Here is a 26,665-nt window from a genome sequence, read left to right on the forward strand (position 1 = left end):
TTACTGTTTATTGACTGCATTCTCTCGCGATAAACGAGGCGAGAAACACGGATTTAGTCTAATAAATAAATTGAAAAGTATCAAGACTAATTTTGTTTTCCAGAGCTTAAATATAATAAAATTAAATCGCCGTTATCATATTCCATCTCTCGAATTACTTATCATTAAATCTTTAAACGATGTTGATAATGATGATGCTTCTCTTGTTAATAAGAAATACACTTTAAAAAATACATTAAAAAAATGTATTTTTTTAAAAAAATAAAATTTAAAACTTTAAATTAGGAAATTTTGAATATTTCTAAAATATGTTTACATTGTCTATTTTTATTATTATTTTTTTTAACGTCAAATTTTATAGAATGAGCTTTAAAATTGCTATTTAAGCGCGCGTTATACATGAATATAAGGCAATTAGCGTGCTTTTTTAACGAATTTTTTCTTAAATTTTTGTGGTTTAATGTAAAAAGTTTTAATTAATTTTACGATTTTTCTTACTAGAAAATAATATTTTGTATAAATTTTACATAATAAACACAATGACATACAAGTTACGAAAAATGTTTCACTCGAAGTTACTTTTTTTTTTGGTTAATTTCGAATTTAAACACTCAAATTTTAACTTTACATTTTTTTATATGACTTACTAGAAGAATTTTAGATTAAAATATTATTTAAAATCGAAAATAGCTACTATAAATGCGCATTATACATGGAAACCGTGTTACGCATACCTTGGCATTATTATTTTCTAAATTCTGTACTTTAAAATACAAAATTATGATTATTTTATAGTTCGTGCACTATTCTACTGTCTTATAAAAGGTTTACTGAAGAGTTATATACGATTTAAGACACTATATGTGCTCATTCTTACATTCGAAATTTACAGTTTACCCCTCTTCGCTTTCACGCATCCCCAAGGTGCTTTAACTCGAAAACTTGAAGTGAAAAGCGATATAGCTTATGTCGGCCACAGAATGCATTGAATATTCTTCAGAGCTTCGAATCCACTCCCTTGAGATATACTCATGCCTCAGGTGGACAGTACACTCAGTCAAATTTAATGCTCCATCGAAGGGTGAACGAGAAAAGAATAGATATACCGAACTTTCTACATTTCAAAGATACTCGAGCTCATATTAACAGTATCGATATGAAAATTACCCTCCCCCTTCATCAACCTATTATTCGTCCCCCCTTTCTGTAGAATAAATAGCTTTAAACAGAATACAATGGCGTGACCCATCTGCAAACCAAGTGTCATACTTCATCCCGAGGAGGAGAGATATATAGAATCAAATTTTGGACATCTGTGTCCCCTACACTCAACTTTTACACGTTTAATCTGTAAAAAAAAAAAAAAAGAATAATAACCACAGAAACTAGGTTTGGTTTCATGGTCACAAATAGGAATTACCAACGTCGATTATAGTTATCCTTCTAATCTTATATCCTATAATTCCCGTTGCAGTTAGCTATGAACAGTAAATCTATATAAATTGCTCCGTTTCTGTGTGGGAGAATCTTTTCTGATGCCATTCGTCAGCTGTATATATATAAAAATAAAAAAATGGATGATTCAATAAGCGTTTTTTTGGATATATCTCAACCTAAAAATTGACAGGTTAAAGCTTAAACCAATACCAATCCTCCACCTTCTTTTAGATTATATATAAATTATTATTTAACTTCCAGTTCATGACATTTATTTACAACTGTTTTTCTTAGAATTAAAGGTAAACAACGATTTAATTTGTAGCTTAAAACTTGAGGAATTGGCAAATAAAACGTTTAAGATTCGAAGAATTAAGTAGATTCTGTGTGTCTTCAAGAAGTATCGGTTTCTTAAAGAGTATCAGTTTATGAAGTATCTATTATATGAAGAGTCCAGCAATTGCTTACAGCATACTTTGGAGTATTAATTGCTTAGAGTATCCTTTTTGGGTATATCAATAACTTAAACAACCTATTACGTAAGAGATACACGTTTAAGTTACTTAGAATTTCTCAAACTAAACGATGCTGAACTATTAAAATTAAGAATTGACATTAACCAATCTATAATGTGATATTTGGACCGTTTCCAAATGAGTAGAATTCTTTTAAATCTGCCAAACGTAATCAAGTAACTAGGAAGAAGATTTTTATACACATTTCCTATCTTTAATCATCATTTAAAAGGATCTTTTACCTCCGAGTTAGTCGAAAATGGCTCATCAGATAAAGTTTTATGAATGCAGCGTTAATGCTTTATGATAATTATACAGATAGCGAACGGGGTGATACAAATAAAAAGTTAAAAACCCTTAAACAAAGAAATTTATCCTTCGATTATGCTTTAACGAGAGGAGATAGATCAGAAAAAATTAGAATAACTTTAGAGGAAAAAAATGAATTAATCGTTAAGTTTTCCAAGAGATTCCCACTTAATTTTTACTCTTCTTACTCATCATTCTTTTTAGTGAGATTCTTCATTTCAGCTCTTCTGATTCCATATTCCAGCTCTATTGATTCCTCATTTCCACTCACTCTTCTGATTCCACATTCCAGCTCTTCTGGTCCCACATTTCAGCTCTTCTGATTCCACATTTCAGCTCTTCTGATTCCACATTCCAGCTCTTCTGATTCCACATTCCAGCTCTTCTGGTCCCACATTTCAGCTCTTCTGATTCCACATTCCAGCTCTTCTGATTCCACATTCCAGCTCTTCTGGTCCCACATTTCAGCTCTTCTGATTCCACATTTCAGCTCTTCTGATTCCACATTCCAGCTCTTCTGATTCCACATTCCAGCTCTTCTGATCCCACATTTCAGCTCTTCTGGTCCCACATTTCAGCTCTTCTGATTTCACATTCCAGCTTTTCTGGTTCCACATGCTCTTCTGATTCCACATTTCAGCTCTTCTGATTCCACATTCCAGCTCTTCTGATCCCACATTTCAGCTCTTCTGGTCCCACATTTCAGCTCTCACATTCCAGCTTTTCTGGTTCCACATTCCAGCTCTTCTGATTCCTCATTTCAGCTCTTCTGGTTCCACATTCCAGCTTTTCTGGTTCCACATTCCAGCTCTTCTGGTTCTACATTCCAGCTCTTTTGATTCCTCATTTTCAATTATTCTTCTGGTTCCACATTCCAGCTCTTCTGACTCCTCATTTTTGTTGCTCTTAATCTTCATCCTCGCTGTTACTTTCATAAGTTACAACTTAAAAGTTATAGGTTATAGAAGTAAATTACATTATATATATAGTTCGTATGATTCTTGAGTGTTGTGCAAATCAGATATTTATAACTAGATAAAATTATGATGGAGATCTTGTACGAGAGAAAAGGTAGCAATGCGTACAGCTCCTTTGACAAACATCTTGTTAGGAACTGTTTGGCGGGAAGAGAAAAGAACAAATAGCAAAGATAATGCTATAATCTAATAAACTGAACAAGAATGAAGTCAACTTGATCCGATTAAATGTCGTTCCAACAGCAAAAGTGTTGCTTTGACTTAAAGGAATAACTCAGCTCCTTCTTGGAAAATTTAATACAAGAATTTCTAATAAATCTAATATTAATTAAGTGTTTAATTTGCATTAAGAACGAACAACATCGCTCGAAAGCCAAGATAATTTAGTCATTGTTTAATATTTTAAATGCTCATTAAAACAATTAACGAATTACATAAAATATAATGTATGTATCCAACGTCTATCCTCAGAAAAGGTTAACAAATGTGGAAAAAAATTAAACACACACATAACTTATTGAAAGACGTGGGTTCGGATCCTATGTTTGGGTTCGAACCCACGTCTTCCAATCAAACTATGGTTTATTATCAATTAATAATCACAGTGAATCTCTCGACGTACACTCACTAAAAGTAATTGTTTTTTTAGATTTAACAGCATGTAAAATTATTGAATATCGTTACTTAAAAAAGAAAAAAAACCCTTTAGAAATTTATAAGTTGACATTTTTGACAAAATGTATTAATGGGCAAGAAAGAAATTTTGGGAAAGAATAGATTTTTAGATTGATAGACCTATTCAGGTAAATAGGTCTATATACTATCAAAGATAATCATTTCTTGACATAAATGATAGCGTAATCATTTTTTTTTATTTTCTAAGAAAGTAAGTTTAATAAATCTCGGTAGATAACCCGCACTAAACCTTCCACACGGTTTTATTGTAACCTGGTTTAATATTTCTGTACTTGTACTTAACTATCGAACTCTGTTAATCCACTGATCAAAGTGGGATTAACTCGGAGGATCGTAAAAGTTGAAGGATACGGGTTGGAACAGTTATAACTGTTTTAAAATCGAGTTAAAATAACTGAAAAAAAATAATTCGCCTCCATGATGAATATCTTAATAGGTTTATAATATAAGGGCTGTCAATGGCACAGTTTAGAATTCATTCTAAATAGTATCTAAAGTGGAAGTTTAACAGCTAAAACTTCGGGTAGAAGATAACTGAACGAACAATGACGCCCAGAAACCTCTCCTTCATTGTTTGCTCTGCTGTAGAGTTTCTGCACAGTTCACTTTTTCCCAATCGTTCCGCTATTGTAGAGAGAGTTCAGCGAACGGTGTAAGCGAACCACCCCTTCTCTGTCTGTAAATCGCCCCCAGAGTTGTCTACCCCCTTCTATTGTCAGTAATTTTTTTTTACTTGACCCGAAACTTTCCACTCGCCATCTTATAAACCGGACACTGCAGACCATTGAGAGGTGATGTATTGTGGTGTTGTGCTCCAGAGCATGGAGATGTTCTCTTTCACTGACGTTTGAGGGTAACTGATAGGGTTTTTGCATCGTCTATACTTCAGACATATCAGCGGAAGTACTTATTCTCTTTGTTAAGCTGTGAAGGTGGCACTTATTTTTATTATATATACCCTTTTTTTTTCTTAAAGCGCCATTCGAAAGAATGTACATTTTTTAAGCGTGCTTCAAGAAAAGGTGGCATCTTTTGGCTCTTTGAAACACTCGAAATTCTCAATAATAATCGATTAAACGTAAACTTAACTTAGTTGCAACTTGGTTGAAGTTTCTTTTACGCCTTCATCTTCCGCCAGACCAACCATGCAAGTTTAATTGCAATCATTCTGAAGACTTAAGCTTTTTCGTTCCGCTTGTCCAACCTGAGTGCGAATTCGTTAGCTCTTTTGCTAACTTGGATCCTATAGTTTAATACCGTGCAATAAATCAAAAATTTTTAACTCCCCTAAACACTATAATCATTAATCACTGAATGGTAAAAAGGTTTAATTACAACATTCCATCATGAAGAATTACCGATAAAAAAATTTACCACTTGAAAAATACTTTAATTTGTAGTATCGACATATTAAATACTAATCACGCTACCATTATCAATACGAATTTGACCTTTGAACTGGTTACAGGATTGTAATTAATGATTTGCAACAGAGGATAGCTTTGAAGAGAAACCATTAAAGTGAATCTCCATTATAATCACCTCATTGCTATAATTACAAATACTCTGTAGGGTGCAATGTCAGCAAAGGAATACGCGCATTAGACCTTAGATCATTGTCTTTCGATCATCCGACACTAGAGCGATTAATCCTAGAATGAAGATTATAAGAGGGAGGAACAATATCCAAACGTAGTACTGCATTCAGATTACATAAGCAAGAGCGAGTCACTTGGCAACTGACATCACGGAAAGGACAGATTCCGGAATCTTCGGAATCCCATAATCCGATTCCGGTAGGGATGGAAACTATCACGACGTCGGTAGCAAGAGATTTGGAGACATTCCATTAAGCGGCGCATAATTTATGACGTCCGTAGGAGTAATAAAAGCAAAGTCAAACTTCCACCCGTAAGAGAAGAATCCTAAAAACGAATGCCACCTACTTCCCTTAGAGAGATTTAGGGGTTTTTAGGGGGAATCAATGATCAAAGCACCTTCTGCTGTAGTAGTCTAACGATAAAATTTTCCGGAAAAGGTATTAATCCTAACGTAAAAAAAGGAATGTGTGGAATTTTGCGAGGGACTTTACAAGATACTAAAGATAGATACGTGTTTCTGAATGAAATTTTCGGGTATAGTCGATGGCGATTTTTATACAGCTTCTTTTTTACAGTACGTCATCGGTCTTATACAATTTGACATTCGGGATAGCATTCTAAATACGTATCTCACAACACAGGAAGGATTTTAACATATTTACGTAAGAGCGACAGGAAGCCAAAGTTTGTGACCTTTTCTAATAGAATTATCATGTAAACTTATATGCAATACGTGCAATTAATCGAAACGTTTATGGGACTGAATTTCGATTACTACAACACCGAAACTTTTCAACTCTGGTAAGGACATTGAAAGAAGAAATTCCAATACATCTTTGTATTCCTGGGGTAATAGATTAATCGCACGATATTCCCATGGGTAACAGACTCGTGCCCGCATATCAACAAAGATGTACGAGAAACTAGAAAGAAAAATCACTTGTAAATACAAATGCAAATTCGTTTTACTTGATTGTTTACGGCTCTAAGGAGAAAGAATATTCTCTTCTGATTCTGTTATAGGAACCATCACGTTGATACAAAACTGAATTTATTGTTTATTCTCTAGTTTTCAACTTATGAATAAATTTGTACTGGATAAACTTTGATAAACAGCATCTTCATCTTTCTTATCTTCGTTATACATCACTCGATATTTTAAAATAAAAAAAATTAAATGCATTATTACTTATAAAATTAAATGTAGACTAATTTTATACGTCATTAAAACAATTTAGATAAAAATTTAAATACATTTTACGTCAAATTTTTGTATTTTAAAATATTATATCGCTGCTGCCATCTGTTGGCAGAATTGGACATTTTTTTAAAGAATAAACCATTTCGGGCCCCGTTTACTGGCTGACCGTCAATACTCCATACGGCCATATTTTTCATAATTTAAATCAAAAAATATTTTAGAAGTATAAAATTAAATCCTCGATATAAACTATTATTCCATTTGCTAACTAAATTAAAAGTAATGTTAAAGAATAGATTTATAAACAGTATTAAGTGATGAAATGTAGCAACTATTAAACTATTAGTGTGATGAATACCCTATACTGTCAAAACAGGTTATTTAAGCTGTCATTAATCTTCCTAAACTTGCATTCTAGTATACTTAAACTAAATATTTAAACTGATAACAGAGCTTAATAACATAAGTGATATATAATATACAAGGCCGAAACCGTTTAACAACTCGACAGCGATACTTCATTAACTGCATACAATCAGGTACGGACATAAAAATCAAACTGGTATTATAAAAATTTGTATATATATATAAAAAGTATAAGTAGTTATTGTTAAATAGGCTATACAAGTTTTAAGTTAGTGAGCCATTTGGAGCCATGTACGCAGTCACGCAACATTAATAAATTCGGTGAACTTCGTGACACCGAATTGCTTGGATGAGTTTAGTCGCAGTAAATTCTACAAATTTAAACTTGATAGCTTTTAACTACCGTGTAACAATGTTTAATTTTTATTTCTCTACATAATCCACAAAAGTACAAGTCTAAAAATCCGTGCGAAACTCTCACGTCGCTCTTAGCGACAAATGTGTGTCTGAAAATTTTTTATTAATTTTCAACAATACTGTGGAAGATTTTTAATGAAATTTTCCACAAACGTTAAAGATTATAAATAAATATTAATATTTAAAAAAGGTGGTTAATAAATTTATTAAATAATTATACCAGTCTGGATTTAACTCAGTTCGCATGTACAGTACAAGAATTTAGAAAGGTTGTATATGTGTTTGATGGTAGAACTGTTACTAGAGGAAAGATTTAATTGCCGGATATAAATTCCATCTGCTAACTAATTAAACTCCCTCTTAATATAGCACCAACGTTCCCAACCCTGACAGTTGTGCACGGAACAGTTCCGTGTACAAAGTACAGCGAATTTGAGGTGCTACAACAGTAATTTTAGCTAAAATATCATCTGTTATAAACAGCTTTCTAACAATGACAAGTAGAGACTTTTATATTTGCCTCGTTGAATTACATTTCACTCTGTCTTTATATTTATTTCTTCAATTATCCTTTTTTTTTTTTCTTAGTAATATCTCTTCTAGTGATAGACTGGCTTTTATAAATTTATTACTTCACCTTTCTTCTTTGTATTGTTAAATGTGTAATTTCTAAATAGAGTTAACTAAAATAGCATTTTCTGTTGCAATCTTTAATGAATTATATTTAATGTACCCCAAGTCGGAAATTTGCGTTTTCGCTCTTTATTGATTTACCACTAGAAAAATAATAATAATAAAAAAAAAGATGAAGTATGGAGCACCGAGTCGCTTTAATTTGCAATATATTTTAACTAGAGTTTCTTATTACAGTAGAAGTATTGTTAAATTTGTAAATATATTCTTAGATAATTAGAAAGTGATAAGTGTCAAATTTTAATTTTTATATTTGCTTTGATACGATAATAATTTACGTTTGGGAATGAACGTTTTCTGCTATCATTTTCCTCCCCTTTTCTTATTTATTTTTTATTTTATTTTTTGCTCGTCCCATAAGAATGGAATGATCTTTAACAACATAATAAACATTTCTAGAACGAAAAAAGGTGGTTTTTATTGTGGAATTACTCTGCTGTACTTCGTCAAATCGCCGATTTATTGTCTTTTTTTCCTGATGTATCGTCTCAATGAAAGTCTAGGGGAAAAAAATCTTTATAGTATATATCAATGATGACAAAACAAATCTCGAGTAGACACGATGCATATGTTAATACAGTTAAAAATAAGCAATCCAGTATTCTCTCTCTCTCTCCTTTCACATTCTCCGGTCATATCGAGTAAAATTAATGCATGAATGATAGAAAATAAGCTTAATATATAGTATAAATGATATAATACCTGTCTAAGTTTAAAACGTGATAATAATTTAAGAAAATTAGCAAAATATTTAATTTTTTAAACTTAAAATAAATTATGTATAGAAATCGGTATGCAACCTGTGAGAGCTTTTAAAGCCAGGAAAAAACACGGAAGAAGAAGCATTTTAAAGTCGAGTCATTAATCTAACGCTTCCATAAATCCAACTCTAACTAAAATCAATCTATCTTATCACAGAAACCAAGTTTATTATTGTAAAACTTTAGTAGAATTTATAAGATTTCTAACCAATAGTAAAGATTTAAAAGCATTTTTTAAAAGGTAGATAACATTGGAGTGTGTAAAAGAGGTCTTTCCAATATCGATAGAAGTTTGGAAACATGTAGAATAAGCAAAAAAGGAACAAACCCTTATCTCGTGAGGACACACACTTTTCCAATCTCTAGTTCATAAGTAGAAGAAAAGAATAGTTTTCTTTAAAAATTTTTGCGTCGTTTCTGGTCATTGCCCCCTGATGGAACTCTGCAAAGAGAAATTGCGCGTGAAGATGATTCCTAATGCTGTGGCCTAGAGTCTTAATATGGAAATGGTCTACTACAGAAAATTGGAAGAAACTTCCATAATTGAGTAATTCTTATCAAATTTTCGCAAAGTTTAACGGTTCAATGGTTACAAAATTAATAAGGGGAGAAGCAACCAAGTCTCTTAATTATGAAGAGCGAAAAATTAATTATTCATAAAGTAACGCGCGGTGCCATTGATAAAACGTAAGTTTCGCGTATAACGCGCAAAAATTTTTAATTAATTAATTAAACTTTATCAAAATTTAATTTAATTTTTAATCTTTCCAACATTTTTTTTAACCATTTTGCGTTATGGAGATGAAGAAGAACAGTTTACATACCTGAAGACTCCTTTTTTCTTTAATGTTTTTTGTTTTTTTAACTTGTCAGCCGTATTGTCACTTCATCTTTTTTATTATTTAAGTTACCGTTTCTTCCAGCATTTCAAATGAAATTTATAAATTCACGTCTTTTCAACGTTTCAATTCCCTCCTCCAGCGAAACATAGCAAACCTTCCCAATGCTCTTCTCAAGCTGAAAAGCGGACGACACGTGAGAGACCGATAAACCGTCTTTCGATTGGTTACAATTAAAAAATTCAAAAAAATAACTTTAATTTGAAATTTTATATGAAATTATTAATTTTTATTTATAAAATAGTATTAATTTACTATAAAAGTTTAATTATTTCGTTTAATTAGTAATTTATTGTATGGTATGGATCACATGGAACGTGACGTCACATCATGCATGGTGGACGTCGTTTGGTGTTGATTTGTTAAGCATTTGTTGCTTTGCAAGAATAATTTTTAATAAAAAAGATTGTTTATATGGGTGAGTAGATGATAAATGATAAGTTTGATGCTTTAAGATTGATATTTTGCCTAAATATTAAAGCAAATAAGCCATTAAAACAAGGTTACATGCTTTGTTTATGGTGTGTTTAAATGTAAATAATGCTCAGCTGTTTGAAGCAATTTACTTAAAATCTTATGAATTTTTGCTTTAAAAATGCATTATGTAAGCTATAAAAACATAAAAATAACCAATAAACCAATTATAATTGTTTATTATTCACATGATGTTTGGCATATTGAAAAACTACAGTTCATTCATTCATTCATTGACAGGTGTTAGAGCCTAATTTGTATAAAATTTACTAGATGTGTGACAAGAACATTGTCTTAATGACTGAAAAATCTTCCCTTCACACAATTTCTACATTAAAATTCATTTATATTATCTTTTAGGTACAATTGCACTTCTTAATGAAGTAGTTGGGACATTATCAGAGCTCCAAAGGAGTAAAAAGGTATATAATTTGGGGTACAAACTCCTCATTCAGAACTGCAATTTTACCTTGTTTTATTCACATATATTTTTAAAATAAACCTCCACATTTTACACGTTTCACTGGTTAAAAGCCTTTGTTAGCCTGTTGTAATTCATATATATACAAGTTTAAAATTAGTTTTGTGATAATTAATGTTACAAACTGAATGATTTACAGTACATTAAATCATAAGAATGTACAGATCAAATAGCTTGTTTGTTAAATGTTTGTTTAAATGTTCTTTTATTCATTACTATCTTAAAACAAAAAATTTAGTTTTTTAGTAAAGTTAAAAGTATTTCAGTAAATGTAACAGATCTGTGAATTATATAATTAGTTTTGCTGTGTAATATCCTTAAATATGCATGTTTACATCCTATCAGGGCTGTGGAGTCGCGTAAAAATCTATCGACTCCGACTCCAACTTTTCCTTACCCTCTGACTCTGACTCCGACTTTTCCTTACCCTCTGACTCTGACTCCGGCTAAAACACCAAAACTCCACGACTCTGACTCTGACTCCACAGCCCTGCATCCTATAGTATGACTTATAACATGTTTGTATGCCATAGTAAAATATATAAACATGTTTAAAATGAATTTTATGAGATTTAACCTTACAAGCATTTATGTTGTTCTAATTAATGTATTTATCAGCAATTAGTTTTTCTTAAAATAAATCTTTTCAATTATTTTAGCAGATCATTAAGTTTATATGTTCCATAAATCAAATGATGAGTAAAAAAATTTTTTCTGTTTCATTTCTGAATTCAAATATTATTTATGGTTGCTAACCAATTTGAGATTAATTAAAATTAATGATTGTTAAATTATATATTTATTTAAACATTTTCTTTAATACTATACAACATTGCATAAATATTCTTGCATTGCTCGTCATTGCTTAAGTATACATTAAGAAATATGCAGTAAACATATTAAGATAGCTTTTATGAAAGTTAATCTTACAAACAATATTACTAAATGGTTTGTATTGAATTGAGTGAATATAGAGATCAACGATTGTTTAAAAGATGAAATTTTTGGCAGGAGATAGTTTCCTTTATTAAAAGTTCATTTCTGTTCATAAAAAATTGTGTAAACAATATTTTATTTCCTTCATAACACAAAAAAATTATGTAAGTCCTACGTATTGTACTTGAAACTGTTCGGATACATAACACTTTTTTTCTGTTTAAATTGACATGTTTATTAATTATTAAAAGCAGAGATATGTTTATCAAGAAATAGATTTTGTTCTCATTGAACTTACAATATTGATAAATGATTTGTATTAAATTACATGAATAAAGAAGTTAACAATTGTTTTAAAAGCTGAAAATATTGGCATGAGATAGTTAAATGAATTTTTAATTAAGAAACTGATATTTTATTTATTCCTATAACCTAAAAATAACAACAGCAGCAGTACTTTGTTTTTATAATCTAAAAATATTAAATATTAATTAATAAATTAATTGTTAAATTATATTATATTTAAATATATGTGTATATAAAAGATTATTTTCTATTTAATTTTACATGCTTATTAAGTATAATAAACAAAAACGTACAGTAGACCCCCCTATAACACGGGTTCCTATAGTTTGGATTCCTATATCACGGCGAAAAAATTGCGACAGTATTTGTACAAACACGCTAAAAAAACTCCTATAATTCGGTAAAACGTCATCGCCAACTCGTGCCGCGACAGGATTGGTCGAATCTAGACCAATAGCGGATATTGCACAAATCGCAGAGTTTAAATGAGCAGTAGACCTACTAAAAACATTATTTAACGTTCATAAAAATTATATTTATATTAATGATGTCTCCAAAGTTCAGCGAATTTTTTGCAAAAAAAAAAATAATTTATCAGGAAGCACGCGAGCACCATTCGATGACAAACTCCATGACAAAAACAAGCTTAAGCAATGGCGTAGTTGAATGGTGCACGCTTGGTAAGTAATCCTACAATGTTTTGTTTATAGCATAGTTTATATGGATTATTCCCAAAAAATTATACGTATTTTGGAAATGTTGAGTCGAATTAGTCTAGAATCGATTAATTTTATTGAAGAAACCTTTCAAACAGCCGTAGTCCGTAAATTGCGTACGTGCTGGGCTGTGATTGGCTGGACTCGTAGAAAATGGATTCATAAAAACTGGAATGTATCTATCGTGTTATAGGGTGGTCGACTGTATTTATTGAGAGAGAGATTCTGTATATATTAAACTTATGAACAATATTGATGTAGGATTCACATTGAATCAACATACAGAAGTAATCATTTTTTTAAAAGCTGAAATGTTGGCACAAGATAGTTTCTTCATTAAAAATTCATTTAACTGATATTATTCACTCATATCATCTAACAGTGTTTAGGTTAGTTCAATAATTATCAAATCACATAATTTTTTAAACTTTAACTGTTTACATATATATGACTCCAGAGGTAGAGTAATGGAAGAAGTGTTTTTTTTTTTTTTTTATTCTTTCAACCTCGTAGGCACTAAAAAGGTCCTTTTTCAAGCTGTTGTAAGTGTGGTCAGGCTCACAATAGGAAACAGGGTGATATGGGACAGATCACTCCTGAAAAATTCGAGAGGTTTCCACCCCGTAGATTTGATTCTGGGTCTCCAGAGCTGATGTGATGCCTTGGCTATTTAGCTAACTGTCAAGGGAGGAATCCAGAATTCATTTTTAGGTATTTAAAACTTGCTTCTTAAATTATTATTTATTATTAAATGTCATCAAACAAAACTGCTTTAGATATACCAAACAAACTTCTGGATTATTTATTGACTGCTTTATTCAGACACTAAACACTGTTTTTACAATAAACTATACAAACCAAATGTATTTAGAGCTATGCACCATCTTCAGGGTATCATAATCCTTAAAACTGCTTTATTGAGAGCTGGAATATGATGATTGGTGTATTATTATTATTTTAAAGTATTGTATGTATTTTCCGTATACCAAATTTATTTAACGTTCAATATCACAATATATGCATATTCTTTCAGAATATGCTCTTTTTAGTGTAGGTTGGGGGCTATAGGCAAAGTAAATCCATGCTTTCTAAAAGTACATGCTATTCTCAGTGATATAAAGTCCAAAAACAGTATTGGGGTGATACTATCCTCAGCTCAGTTCATCTTTGTTGCAGAGGAAAGTCTGCAGAAACAACTTGTTTTTGACCTGGTTATAGAGATAATGAAACCTGGAAAGAGAATAATCAGCATTGTGCATCACTCTATTAATAAGTTATAATTCTTTGATTGCTTTTCTCATGCTTTACGAGCTTTTAACCATCTCTAGTAAAGTGGAAAACAGATGATTTTTAACATTGTTTTGAACAATAGTTTTGGATTTTCTCTCAAATTTTACACCATTTTTGAGGGTCTTCAAAATTCCAGATAAATCAGTTTTGGGGTACACTGTACTTTACGAAGGGTCTCACACTTACCATGGCTCTTTTGTCCTTTTTTACTTCTATGCGCATGGTCTACAGCTCTCTCTAATAAAATTCCAACCACCTTGTTCAAAGCTGCAATTTTTACCAAATTATTCTTACCGAATGAATTCTTTTAAATGAGTATTCTTGTTATATACAAATGAGTAATTAATAATATATAAGCTATACAGATAGAATTTAATGAATTGTTTTAGATAATTTACTTTCCAGCAAATAAGTTTAAAAATATTTGTTTAATAAAATCATCACAGGAAATATGACTTGCTTGCATTGAATATACCTGAAACTATTTACTGAAAAGTAATAAAATTTTATTACTGAATTGATAGCAATATATTATTAAAGTAATGAATTTATATTACTTTGGATTTGTTTTTGGAAATAATAAATTTTTAAAAATAAAGTTCTAAATAAATATAATTTATAGAAATCAGTTTTAACTGAATATTTTGTAATATATTAAAAAAATAATTATTATGAACTGTAGTATTAACAAATGGTAAAAAATTGTTTATCTGTTTCTCAATGTTAATTTTACACAATGTTTTCTGTGGCAGAAATTACTTCATAACAATTATATTTATTTCAAAATAAAAAATTTTAAATAAGGCAATTGCATTGTTAATTTTATTTTAACAGTATTTAGATTAATATCAGATACATACATAGGAGAGTTAATAAAATAAAAGATTAAAAGGTTATAATAGAGATAAAAAAATTGAAAACAGTCCAAGATTCCAATTACTCATCAAAAACATGAAATTTACAAATGATTTTGATAATCATTTATTGATGTGATAAACATTTATCAAAATATTTATGACTAATATGTCTAAAAGTTTTTGGAAATTACGTGAACATGTTCTTCTATTTAGTTTATATTTGATCTTATGGATAGGATGTGACACGACTAACTCCTTTTTAATTGAGAAATGTTTTAAAATATTACTAAATAATTGCAAGTTGCAATATCCCATAGGCTAAATTCCCTAAATTGCATGTATCGTACACTGGATATTTTAAGTTTTTTGCTGTATCTAAGTAGATTTTATATGTAGGGTACTCATATGATATTTTAATTGCAAAGGACTTCTGCTGATTGTTATTATGTTCAGTAGAAAATACTTGTACCTTGCATTCTGTTTTTACTATAGCTAAGCAACTTTTGCATATATTAAAGCAGAATATTTTAATAGGAAATTTTAATTGTAAATGACTTTCTTTAAACTCCTGTTTACCCTGATAAATAAAAGTACGCATTATAATTTTACTTTTTTTAACCAGAATATATTAATATAATTTGGAGCTGAGTGCTAAAAGAACAGGATAGTTTAAATATCCTAAACACTCCAAATATTCTGTCCTGAAATAGGGTATGCCTTATATGCCATAGAATATAATAATATATTCTTTATGTAATGAAAAAATATTTCTTATTAAATGCCGAACAGAACACTATTTTTTTTGTTTATCTGATAACACATAATTGTACTGATAATTTTATAAACATTGACCCAATTACTAAACTTTAAATAAGGATTGTAATCATTGTTAGCATCCTATAAAATCAGTGCTTATCAAATTTTGCATTCGTAGACCAGTTGTTTTTATTCCAATCCCTCGCAGACAAGTTTTTTTGAAATTCAATAACAATATTTATAGAATGGTGAGTTAAATGAGTTACAATGAGTTTTTTTAAGAATATTTTAGTAAGAAACCTGCAATAACAAAATTTTTATTTATTGACCTGGCACAGTTTTTAAATAATAAATAATTATATTGTTTAAATTTATATTATTTAAGAAGTATATATGATTTAAATAATTATACTATTGTATTTTTGATTTTAATTAAATTTATTATTATGAAATATATATTTAGCATTATGGTTATCCTTCCTCCATTTTCCTACAGCTCATAGCTTCTGTTTCACTAACAGTTTTAACAACTGTACCATTTCTTTGAAACATAACCTGCATGGTTTGGTGAAGGATATTTTTGGAATTTTTAGTATTTATGCATTAGGATTATTTATTTATGATATGTAAATTCAAAATAAAATGTTTAATGTGTGCTTTTGCTTATGTGAGAATTTGGATTCAAGTGTAAATTTTCACACGTCGGTATCGTTTATTTTTGTCATTATTTCCTTTATCTTTTCCCCTCTCGTGAAGTAATGAGGAGACCTTTTGACCCTCAGTGTACTGCGTCACTTATGAAAGTGACTTTAATCATCCAAAGAAGGACTCCTCTCACACCAGGGGATCGTTCAAGTCTAACGTAAATATAAGGTGCAGCTAAGTAGCCAATTAACGGTGACAACCACCTGTTACTGTTGAGAGAGTAACCAAAAGGTCACCGACGAGGATTAAACAAAACCCCGTACTCCCCTCTAACTCCGAGCGAACTGAGGAGAAAGTCAATCTAAATGACCAAATAAGGCAATGATTTTTACAAAGGGGGTGAGACATATTCTGACATGAGTCACCTCACGTCAATAATTCAGGGAGTTTGACAAATTTATGATGGGAAGATGTCAAATAGTGGAAGGAAAGGATGACGATAACATAAACACAGCTATATGCATATCGAGCTGGCGATTGCATCAGATTTTCTTCCCCCATGATTCCCCCTCCAAGATAAGTATAAAAAGGGGTTGATCTTGCACCTCTGGGCAGGCAGCCAAAGTGGACACCGCCAGGTAGACACCCTCAGTGGACATCTCCATGCAGACCTCTACAGTCGGAGATCAACGGAGCGGACACCCACATCGGACATAGCCGAGCGGGCATCAAGGGACACCAGCTCCATACACCCTACCCTCCATCACTCCATATCGCCACCCACTGGAAACTATGATTAGGAACCTCCAATCTCAGTGTGTCCTACCAACGCCCTATATGACGAGATCAAATCCTACAAGCTAAACCCTTGACCGAATTTTGTCTCTCTCCCCAACACGTCCCTCTTAGAGAGGTCTCTCTCGTTTTTTAGTTTAGGATAGAATGTAGATATAGAATAGGAACCTTTTATTATTTATATGTGTTCCTTGGATATGTGTAATCTCTTAGTTGTTTATTAAATGTGTTATTGTTGTTCAACCCGTGTAGTTATTCGGACACCTCGTCACGGCCTCACTACCTCTCCCCACTCGATTTGCCCTCCTAAGCCATCCGACAATCTGAGAGTAGGTTTTACCAACCCGTGCAGATTAAGTGGTTATTAGGGATCCTCCCTGTGGCCCCCTGCTACCTTACACTTATTACACTTAACCTTCATGAAAAAATTGAAGAAAGTTCTGATGAAGCTTAAGTGTAACAAGTGAAAGTTATCATTAAATGTTTATTTTGAAGTTATCTATTGTCGGTTATATAAATCTAACTAATAGAACTTATGCAGCCAGTTTTATTGTGTGATTTGATCTGTATCATGTTTTTAATCTTTCAGTACAAGAGAATTTGTCTATCATTACTTTAGATTCAAGTAAATTGGCTCAGTGTCAGTATTCTTTCATCTTTAACTGATAAATTAATAAGTTTGAATATGAAAATTTTATCAAATGAGAGTGGTATGATAATGTCAATAAAGTTACTTATTCACTAACAAACTATGTTAATTTTATCTTTAAGTATTTTTCAATTGTACATTAGTTTAGTTTTTAAAGATAAAGTAACATCTGCAAATGATATTAATTAATTAATGATTAATTCATTTGAAAAAATAGTGATTAATGATTTCATTAAAAACAATTAAAATATAAAAATTAATGAAATAAACTTGATTTTTTTGTGTATTACAGTCATATACTTTTATTTGTGCTTTCAGTTAGTTAATGTGATCTAAGTTTTAGTTTATCACAATAAATTAATCTAAAATATTGAGAAAATGTTGACTGTCATAAGCATAGAAATTTCTAGTGTGTATGGTGGTTTAATACAATGAAGGAATTGAGCAAATATTAGAATATGTATTTAATTTGATCTTCAGGATGAACAGATGCTCCTGTTTAATCATGTGGAAGAAATTAAAGCAAACAGGCAGAAATGTCGTGCAATCAATAACACATGGTCATGTAAGCAGTTGAAAACTATCTGATTATAAAGGGTCTTCCAAAAACAATGTTATCATTTTAAATTTTGTACTCTAATTTTGTTAATTATTATTCGAGAACATTATAATGTACATTAAAACATTGGGAAACTGTCCAAGTTTTACATTTGCCCATTGCAGTTTCTCAATGCATACACATTGTGTCACGTGGCACATGTCTGATCAATATTCAAATTCTTCCTACATTCACTACAGTATATCTGTTGACACTACTACTGCAGCAGTCACAATTCTACAGTTCTGCAAGTCCACAGTGGTATTATGCAGTTCTTGCAGATTATACATGTTGCACAATGACAAGTGATTCCAATTTTCATTTTCATTTATGGCACTTCCTAGAGATAGTAAATGACAAGATGTTTGAATTCAGATGGAAGATGAAACTCAGATGATTAGTGTATATTGCATGCTTCTCAGATAATGTTTAACATAGTTACAGTAATTTAAAACAGTAGAATTCTTTTTGAAAGATCCTGCATATCTTGAATGAACTGACTTTGGCCATATACTCCCTGTGATCAAAAAGTAATGGGAATGGTTCAATAAAATGCAAGATTTGAATTTATTTGTCAAAATCCATTTTGTCCTCTTCAAAGTAATCCTCTCTCAATACAATGCACTTATGCCAATGTTTTTTCAATCCTCAAAACATGCTTTAAAGTTGTTTTCGTAAAACCCCTTTAGGACTCAAAGCAAATTTTGTTTTATGGCATCAAAAACAGTGACCACGAAGTGGAAATTTTAGTCGCAGTAACAGGAAAATGTCACATTCTGCAAGCTCCTGATTCACCTGATATGTGCCATATCAAGTGAATCAGGAGCTTGCGGAACTGTATTATATAAACAACTCACAATGTTGTTGTTATTCATGAATTTTTGGCCAAAAATTCATGAATAATAACAACATTGTGAGTATTAGAGGGAGATGTTAAGTGCTATCTTATTAAGAGACAGTGCTTAATACCTCCCTCCAGTATAAAATTGTTTGGTAATTTATTAATATTATAACATTGTGAGTAGGTACTATATTAATGTGGTGCAAAATTCATGAGTTTTCTTACCAGAAATCAGGTCGTTTTCTACAAATTGCTTCAGGAATGATGCAAAATGCTCAAAGCTCAAATAATAAATAATCTTTGTTGACAGTTTTGACAATCAGAAGGAATTCAAGATGCACAACACTATGACAATGGAAGAAAACAGTCAACCAAATTCTTCTTAGAAACCAGAATATCCAAACATAGAACAGACCTTCAACATGGAAGACACACCATGGTCCTTGCTACTTACGTGTCTGATCCTGATATCGAGACGGAATTTGACAAAGCCAAGGTCATCATCACTTGAACGCCTCACCATGAACATCTAAGATAGTTAGAGGCCATATCCATTTATGGAATGAGCCACAAGGCCATCTGCATCAACCAAAAGGAATTAATTTATCTGTTGCCTGGCAGGCCCTTGGACGCTGACCTTTAATTACCACCATCCACGCACATAATGTGCAAGCCCATCATAATGAATTTTGTCAAGCTTTCATTTGATTTAATTTGAATATTCATGTTCTATTTTGATGTGTTCTATTTATTATTCAGTATATTTCACCTGATGAAGAACTATTTAATGGTTCAAAAACGTTAGTGATAAACTGTGTTATTCACAAAACACTGGTAACAGGTTCTGGATAGTGTGTTCATTTAAATAGTTTATATTTCCTCATCCTTGGTTGGCATATTTTTGTAGATGTAACTTCGAGAACTCATTGTATTTGCTTAGGTATTCCAAGCAGGTTAAATAATTTTTTTTTCTATTGGAATCTTTGTCTTCATTGTGACCCCAAAATCCTAATACTAAGCGTATTAATAATTTTATTGTTGATACAATTTTTTCAACGTATCTCTCCAGTAACATTTTTCTTTTTCCTTTTTCTGTAATAGTTGAGTATCAATTCTATTGAATTTTGTAGATGTTTTATACATAGTACACATGGCTGATATGTGTTCTTTTGAAACTTTGTGGTCTGATAGAAGAATGGTAATAAATCTCCAATTTTGCAAACCAGTTATTAGACTTTGATATTAAAAAGCGTTTGTAAGGGTAGCAGTAAACACTTTTGTTGTTTCTGAAAATATCAGCTAATTTCTTTTTTCCATAATTTTATTTGATTTCTTTCTGTAAAAATGATCATAAGAAAGTCTTCTGTAATACACTTCATCTCAGTCTATATACACTGATTTCAAATTTTCTATATTCCGAATATTTTTTGGTTTTATCAAATCCATCCAATGAACAAAGTGATAATAAATACAAATACATTCCACTTACCTTGTATAGCTTTCCAGATAATATTTAGAACATAACACTAATGTTTTTAACCCATTTCTAGGGTCTTCTTCAAGTGTTCTATAAATTTTTCTGGTGGGATATGAAGAACGCCAGGAGTATATAAAATTCCGCTAAGAGATAACAGATTCAATAGAGACCTCGTATATGTCGGATCTATAAACATTTGTTCTTGCATCTAAATATAGTATCTTACTGGAAATAAAAAGGTTCTGAAAGGGTTAAAAGGCTAAAATCATAAACTAAATGTGTGGTTATATTTGTATGCATTCCACAGTCTATAATAATGTGATTGTGATGAAAGGAATCTGTATGCAAGTAATTTTCATGAGTCTTTTTATAAGCATTTAGAATTTTCAATGGCTTCCTGTTATTTAAGGATCAACATGCTTGATGGCATTTCATTTTAGTAGTAACACTTTTGTTTATAGATTAACTCTAACAACTAAAACTCTGATAGACATGTGTGATAAACAGACAATGCTTTCAAACTATTACAATAAAGATGTCTTTAATGAGATAACTTATTATACCAATTTTATTAAAAGTTAAACAATTGATATTGTAATTTAGTACTCTAAATTGTTTACTACACAGTTATTAAATTGTACAATGTTTAAATTAATACTGATAGGTATTTTACTAGGAAAATCTGTTATGAGTAATTTAAAGTTTTAACAACACTACTTCTGTAAATGTTCTAAAATTGCCAATATACAGTGACAGTTTGCTGAATAAAGTGTCATTGGGTACTTGATGCATATCTAGTAGACAAATACACTAGTATAACAGTTAAAGGATATTGTAATAGTATAATTGTTCAATGAAAATGATTTGTTTAATTTGATGTAAAATAATTGGGAAGATTAATATTGAAAAAACTGTATTATTATTAAGGAAGCATATAAACAATGCAGAAACTAAATTCATCCAGGTAATTCCATTTCGATTGCTGCATATATGTCACTGATTTTCCTGGATATATGTCACTGATGGTTTATCCTCTTTGTTGTGTGCAGAGCATAAAGCATAAGATTTGATTAGACCCTTGATTATTCTATAATGTTAACCATGTTGTGCTGTGATGTTGGTGATGTAATATAGTTCTTGAACTCTATCATTGTGGTTGAAAATATGCATAAAAGCTCTTCTGATGAGGGTGTTGAATACTGCTAATTTATAAGAGAAGGGATTGCATGTTATTGCAGAAATGATTAGTGGATAGTATGATGGTTTCCTTTATATTGTAATGGATATATGCCCTTCTTGGATGATAAGAAGATCAAGTAAATGTTTCGAGGTAGAGCTTTCCTAATGGTACTGTACCTAAGAGTTGAGATCCTAGCGTTATGAAACAGAACAATTTATTCTGAATTGTTGCATAGCAAACTATACTGTTTATGTCACTGCTTTTTATGTCAGACAAATATATGTTATCAATGAGAAATGTATTTTTCAGTATCCTGTTCTGTAAATTATTTCTTAGCAGAATTAAGAGGATTGATTGAGGATATGCATTATATACTTTTGAAGATGATGTGCACAATGCATTAGAGCATTACAGAAGTGGAATGGAATTTGAAAAGTATAAAAATAGCGTCATGTAATTGATAGACAATCCCTCAGTTTCACAGTAAAACAATACACCTTAAGTAACCAGCAAATGTTTAATAAACAGATGTTTTCGACCTGCTTAAAAAGGTCTTCATCAGGCAAATGTTTTGAACCACAACAGAAAAGAATATACATTTAAACCCAAGAGTTTGAATCTTACAAAATTGCTGTTGTGGAATGCCCTGATTGGAGCTTATATATATTAACTGATTGTAACATAACATATTATTAAACCAATTTGAGGCAGATTGTTACATAAAATAAAATGAACAGATCACAAGGCATGTAGAGTGGAACATTCAGCTTGTTCCATTCTTAAGAGATCTCCTACCATGGTTTCCAAGCACTGGATATGGTTTCTTGGTCCTTGTAGTTAACCAATATGCCCTTTCTTGTGGATTTATAAGTTTAAAGCTCTTTCTCTCCACCTTAAAACTTTGTTATTTGATTAAAAATGAGTACTTTTGACATTTCAAAATGTCATCTTCAGGTTGAGCATATACTATTCAAATATAATTTGAAGTATTGAATTTTATTAAACTTCAAGTATGTTACATGCATAATAAAGTAAATAGGTAAATAAAAAACTTATTAAAAATAAATACAAAATTTATTTTAATTACAATTTAAGAAGTTGCTTATAGTCGTAATGAATTACAAAAATTAAGTATAATTATATGTTGTTTATTATTAATAAAATTGAAGTATTGATAAAGAGAAAATTAGCATAATTAAAAATTAATGTTTATTAGGACTCGAAAAAAGAGTTATAATATTTTATAATACAAAAATATTTTGATAAAATGTAATTTTGTTAATAATTTTTAGTTGATTTATTTATTTATTTTATAAACAGGCATTCAGATATTCTTATATTAAAGCGAGTAGAATTCATAAAATTTGAAATTATCCTTAATCGCCTTTAATTTTATTATCCTTCATCAGACAAATTACATCAACATACGAAATTGATTCGATTTAGACTTTATCTTTCTATTACTATATTTAACGTGTTTTAAATTGACTTAATTATTTGAATGTTGACATAATTCAATGACAAAGGGAAATTAAACCAAAGGCGCCTTGATAATTTCAAATTTGATGTGTTTGACTCGGTTTAATATAAGAGTATCTTCGTGATCTGGTTTATATATGTAATAATTGTATTGCAAAGATACATTTATATATAAATTTTATATCAAGTAATTAAAAAAAAATTTTTTTTCATTTCTTTATTTTAAATAACATTAATAGAAATTACAGTTATTTTTTAAATACAGTAGAACCTCGATTATCTGGACTAATTGGGGATGAAGGTAGTCCGGATAAGGAAAAATCCGGATAATCGAAACAATACTTTAATTTGTCTTTTAATGATAATACAACACATTTTCTTTTCGATGTCATATCGGTAATATTAAAATTAAATACTGTATTTAAATTGTGATCAAATTTTCAAGAAGCAAACGTTCGTATTGAATTTGAACTACTACTGACCAACGCTAACAGACTACCTATTGTTTAAAACGCCCTCTGGTGGCGCAAGAGAACGGATTTTATAAACTAAAAAGCAGTTGAAACTGCATTTTTATGAATAAAAATTTGGCAAACTATTTATCGTTTTATGACGAGTAAAATTTTTTCGTTGCGTTCGCGGCTTTTAAGTAATGCATAAACCTTCGAAACGCGAGGCCCTTCGGACCGCGAGGCATAGGCGATGGCCCACATTGCCCATGCCTTACGCTGCCCTTGGTCATAGAAATGATGTAATTTGAAAATAAATTATTTATAAATACGTATGTCAAGTTATATTTTTATTACGATGCAAAATATATTTAAGATTTTACGACCACTGTGCCGGGTGAGACGTTGTTGAAACAAAAAAAGTTATGCATTCCATCACGTACATAAACAGTATCGTAATTTGCCAAGTGCAAATTTGCAAATTCATAAAATTTTTGTTCATTTCGAACAATCCGGATAATCGAAAATCCGGATAATAGAGGTCCAAATAATAGAGGTTCTACTGTATTTGTAAAGTGCACAAATGAGAAAAACTGATGCTAGTATTTTAAAATAATTTACATTTTTAAATTGATTATGGATAGCTTATAATAATGATTTTTATTCACAAATAAAGCTTAATAAACAGAATCAAAAAGTTAACTTTTGTATTTTATTTTTGATCATCTAGCTACTTTTGTGCAAATTACTCTTAATATTCAAATTACTTTTATTAACAAAACGTAAGACAAAATTTATCATGTTTTATTTGCTTCTTGTCCTGGGAACTATACTATGATGGCACTAAAAATGGAATTTTTCGATAGTCTAGAGCAGTGTTTCTCAACCTCGAATGAATGATCACCCCTTCAACGTAGTATCCGCCCCCTTCACTTCAAAATTCCGATGCCAGAAGCCAAGGCTAATGCCAAATTCATACTGCATTGAATAGACTAGTGACTAGTATAATGTTGTTTGTTTAATTATTATACGATATAACGAATAAAATATCTAATTTTTCTTAATATAATGTTTTACTATATTGCCCAGAAAATTGTTTTTCACCCCCCAAAATATAAATTGTTACTAATTGCCCCCTCAACGTGAAAAAACGCCCACATGGGGGTGATATCACCCCCGTTGAGAAACACTGGTCTAGAGAAAACTCTGGTGCCATTATAATATACTGTATTTCTGAAAATCAAATTGAATAAAAGTGATCGATTTTGATAGATATTTGTCTTTATTTTTATTAATGTAAGAAAGTTATACTCTGGAGTTCTGTTAATTGAACTAGTTTTTTTATTCTGCATAAAAGTAAGAGATTCTGGAATGTGATGGCTCCACATATTTAACTAATCACTTCATCCAAATGCTCATGTTTTCAATAAACCAGGTTAATGTTTTTGGAATATTTATAATTCCATCATTGGATCATTTTAATTTAATGAATATTTGAATTGCATTATTTTTAATCAGTTATACATACATTCATGGAATAAGATTCAAAGTGCTGAGATTTGAACATTTGTTAAACTACAACAGTCTGATGATGGAATAATAAACATTATCAAAACATTAACCTTTTTTAATTTTTTGATTCTTGAAAACTTGAGTGTTTGGATAAAGAACAAAAATTTTATAGTAAACTCAAACATTTTGGGCATTTTACTCATTATCTGTAGTCAACAAGAAGAAAATAAAGACTGAGACATGATGTCTTCTGACTCTCTCCCTCACTTCTTCCTGATCTTTTGCTCCAAGAAAAGCAATTTAAATTGAATTTACATTTAAAGAGCTTCTTTAACAAGTGTGGATATATGACATTTATAAAAATATACAGTAGATCCCCCTATAAGACGGTAGATACGTTCCGTTCTTTATGAATCAATTTTGTAGGAATCATAGTTTACGGACTACGGCTGTTTGAAAGGTTTTCTTTCATAAAATTAATCGATTCTAGACTAATTCGACTCAACATTTCCAAAATACGTATATTTTTTTGAAAATAATCCGTATAAACTACGTTATAAACAAAAAATTGTAGGATTGCTTACCGAGTGTGTACCGTTCGACTACGCCCGTTGCTAAAGCTTGGTTTCGTCGCGGAACAGCGCATCAAATTGCGGCCGCGATTTCTGATATTATTTTTCTGCGAAAACTTCGTTGACCTTTGGAGACATCATTAATATAAATAATTTTTATGGCCGTTAAATAAGAAATGTTTCTTTCACAAGAAATGTATAAAATTACAGTACTAAACAGACGATAGGTCGCCTAACTCGCCGTAGCGTGACGCTAGACGGCGAAAAATATATATTTAATTATAATAAAGTTACAATAAATTAAGTTAATATATAATTATATATACAGTACCTAATTTATATATAATTAATATATAATTATATGTACAGTACCTAATTTATATATAATTTATATAATACTGTCCAGACGATAGAAATCTCTCCGTAGCGTGGCGCTACGGACGGCGGGTAAGTAGTTCGGCTGCCCGATGACGTTTTACGTATTATAGGAGTTATTTTTACCGTTGTTTACGGATAATGCCACAATTTTTATAGGAATCATAACTATAGGAAACGCTTTTATAGGGGGATCTACTGTAATTATCTAGAATGTATTTCTTGTTTTGGCCTGAAAGCTATGGCCAGTGACTAGTGAAATTTGAAATTCAAATTTTATTTTTTAAATGTGAATTGAATAGTTTTTGAATTATATTTCAAATGTTTTTAAAAGAATGATAAAAAGATACCTATTTTTTATATATCATCTTCAATTGAATTTTATAATGGGGTTTATTAAATATA

General features: G+C 30.6%; 1 protein-coding gene across 1 annotated transcript in view; it reads left to right on the forward strand.

The window, feature by feature from the left end:
* The first annotated feature begins 10,188 nt into the window (after window positions 1-10,188).
* LOC111627490 (transmembrane protein 229B-like) overlaps window positions 10,189-26,665 on the forward strand; it is a 48,218-nt gene continuing 31,741 nt past the window's right edge. The window contains exon 1 of the mRNA XM_023371067.1: window positions 10,189-10,290. Within this exon, the coding sequence (XP_023226835.1) occupies window positions 10,287-10,290 (4 nt within the window). The 5' untranslated portion in view covers window positions 10,189-10,286. The remainder of the gene's footprint in view (window positions 10,291-26,665) is intronic.

This window comes from Centruroides sculpturatus, unplaced genomic scaffold (genome assembly GCF_000671375.1).
Source record: "Centruroides sculpturatus isolate CEXI.00-Female unplaced genomic scaffold, Cexi_2.0 scaffold562, whole genome shotgun sequence".
Classification (NCBI taxonomy): domain Eukaryota; kingdom Metazoa; phylum Arthropoda; class Arachnida; order Scorpiones; family Buthidae; genus Centruroides; species Centruroides sculpturatus.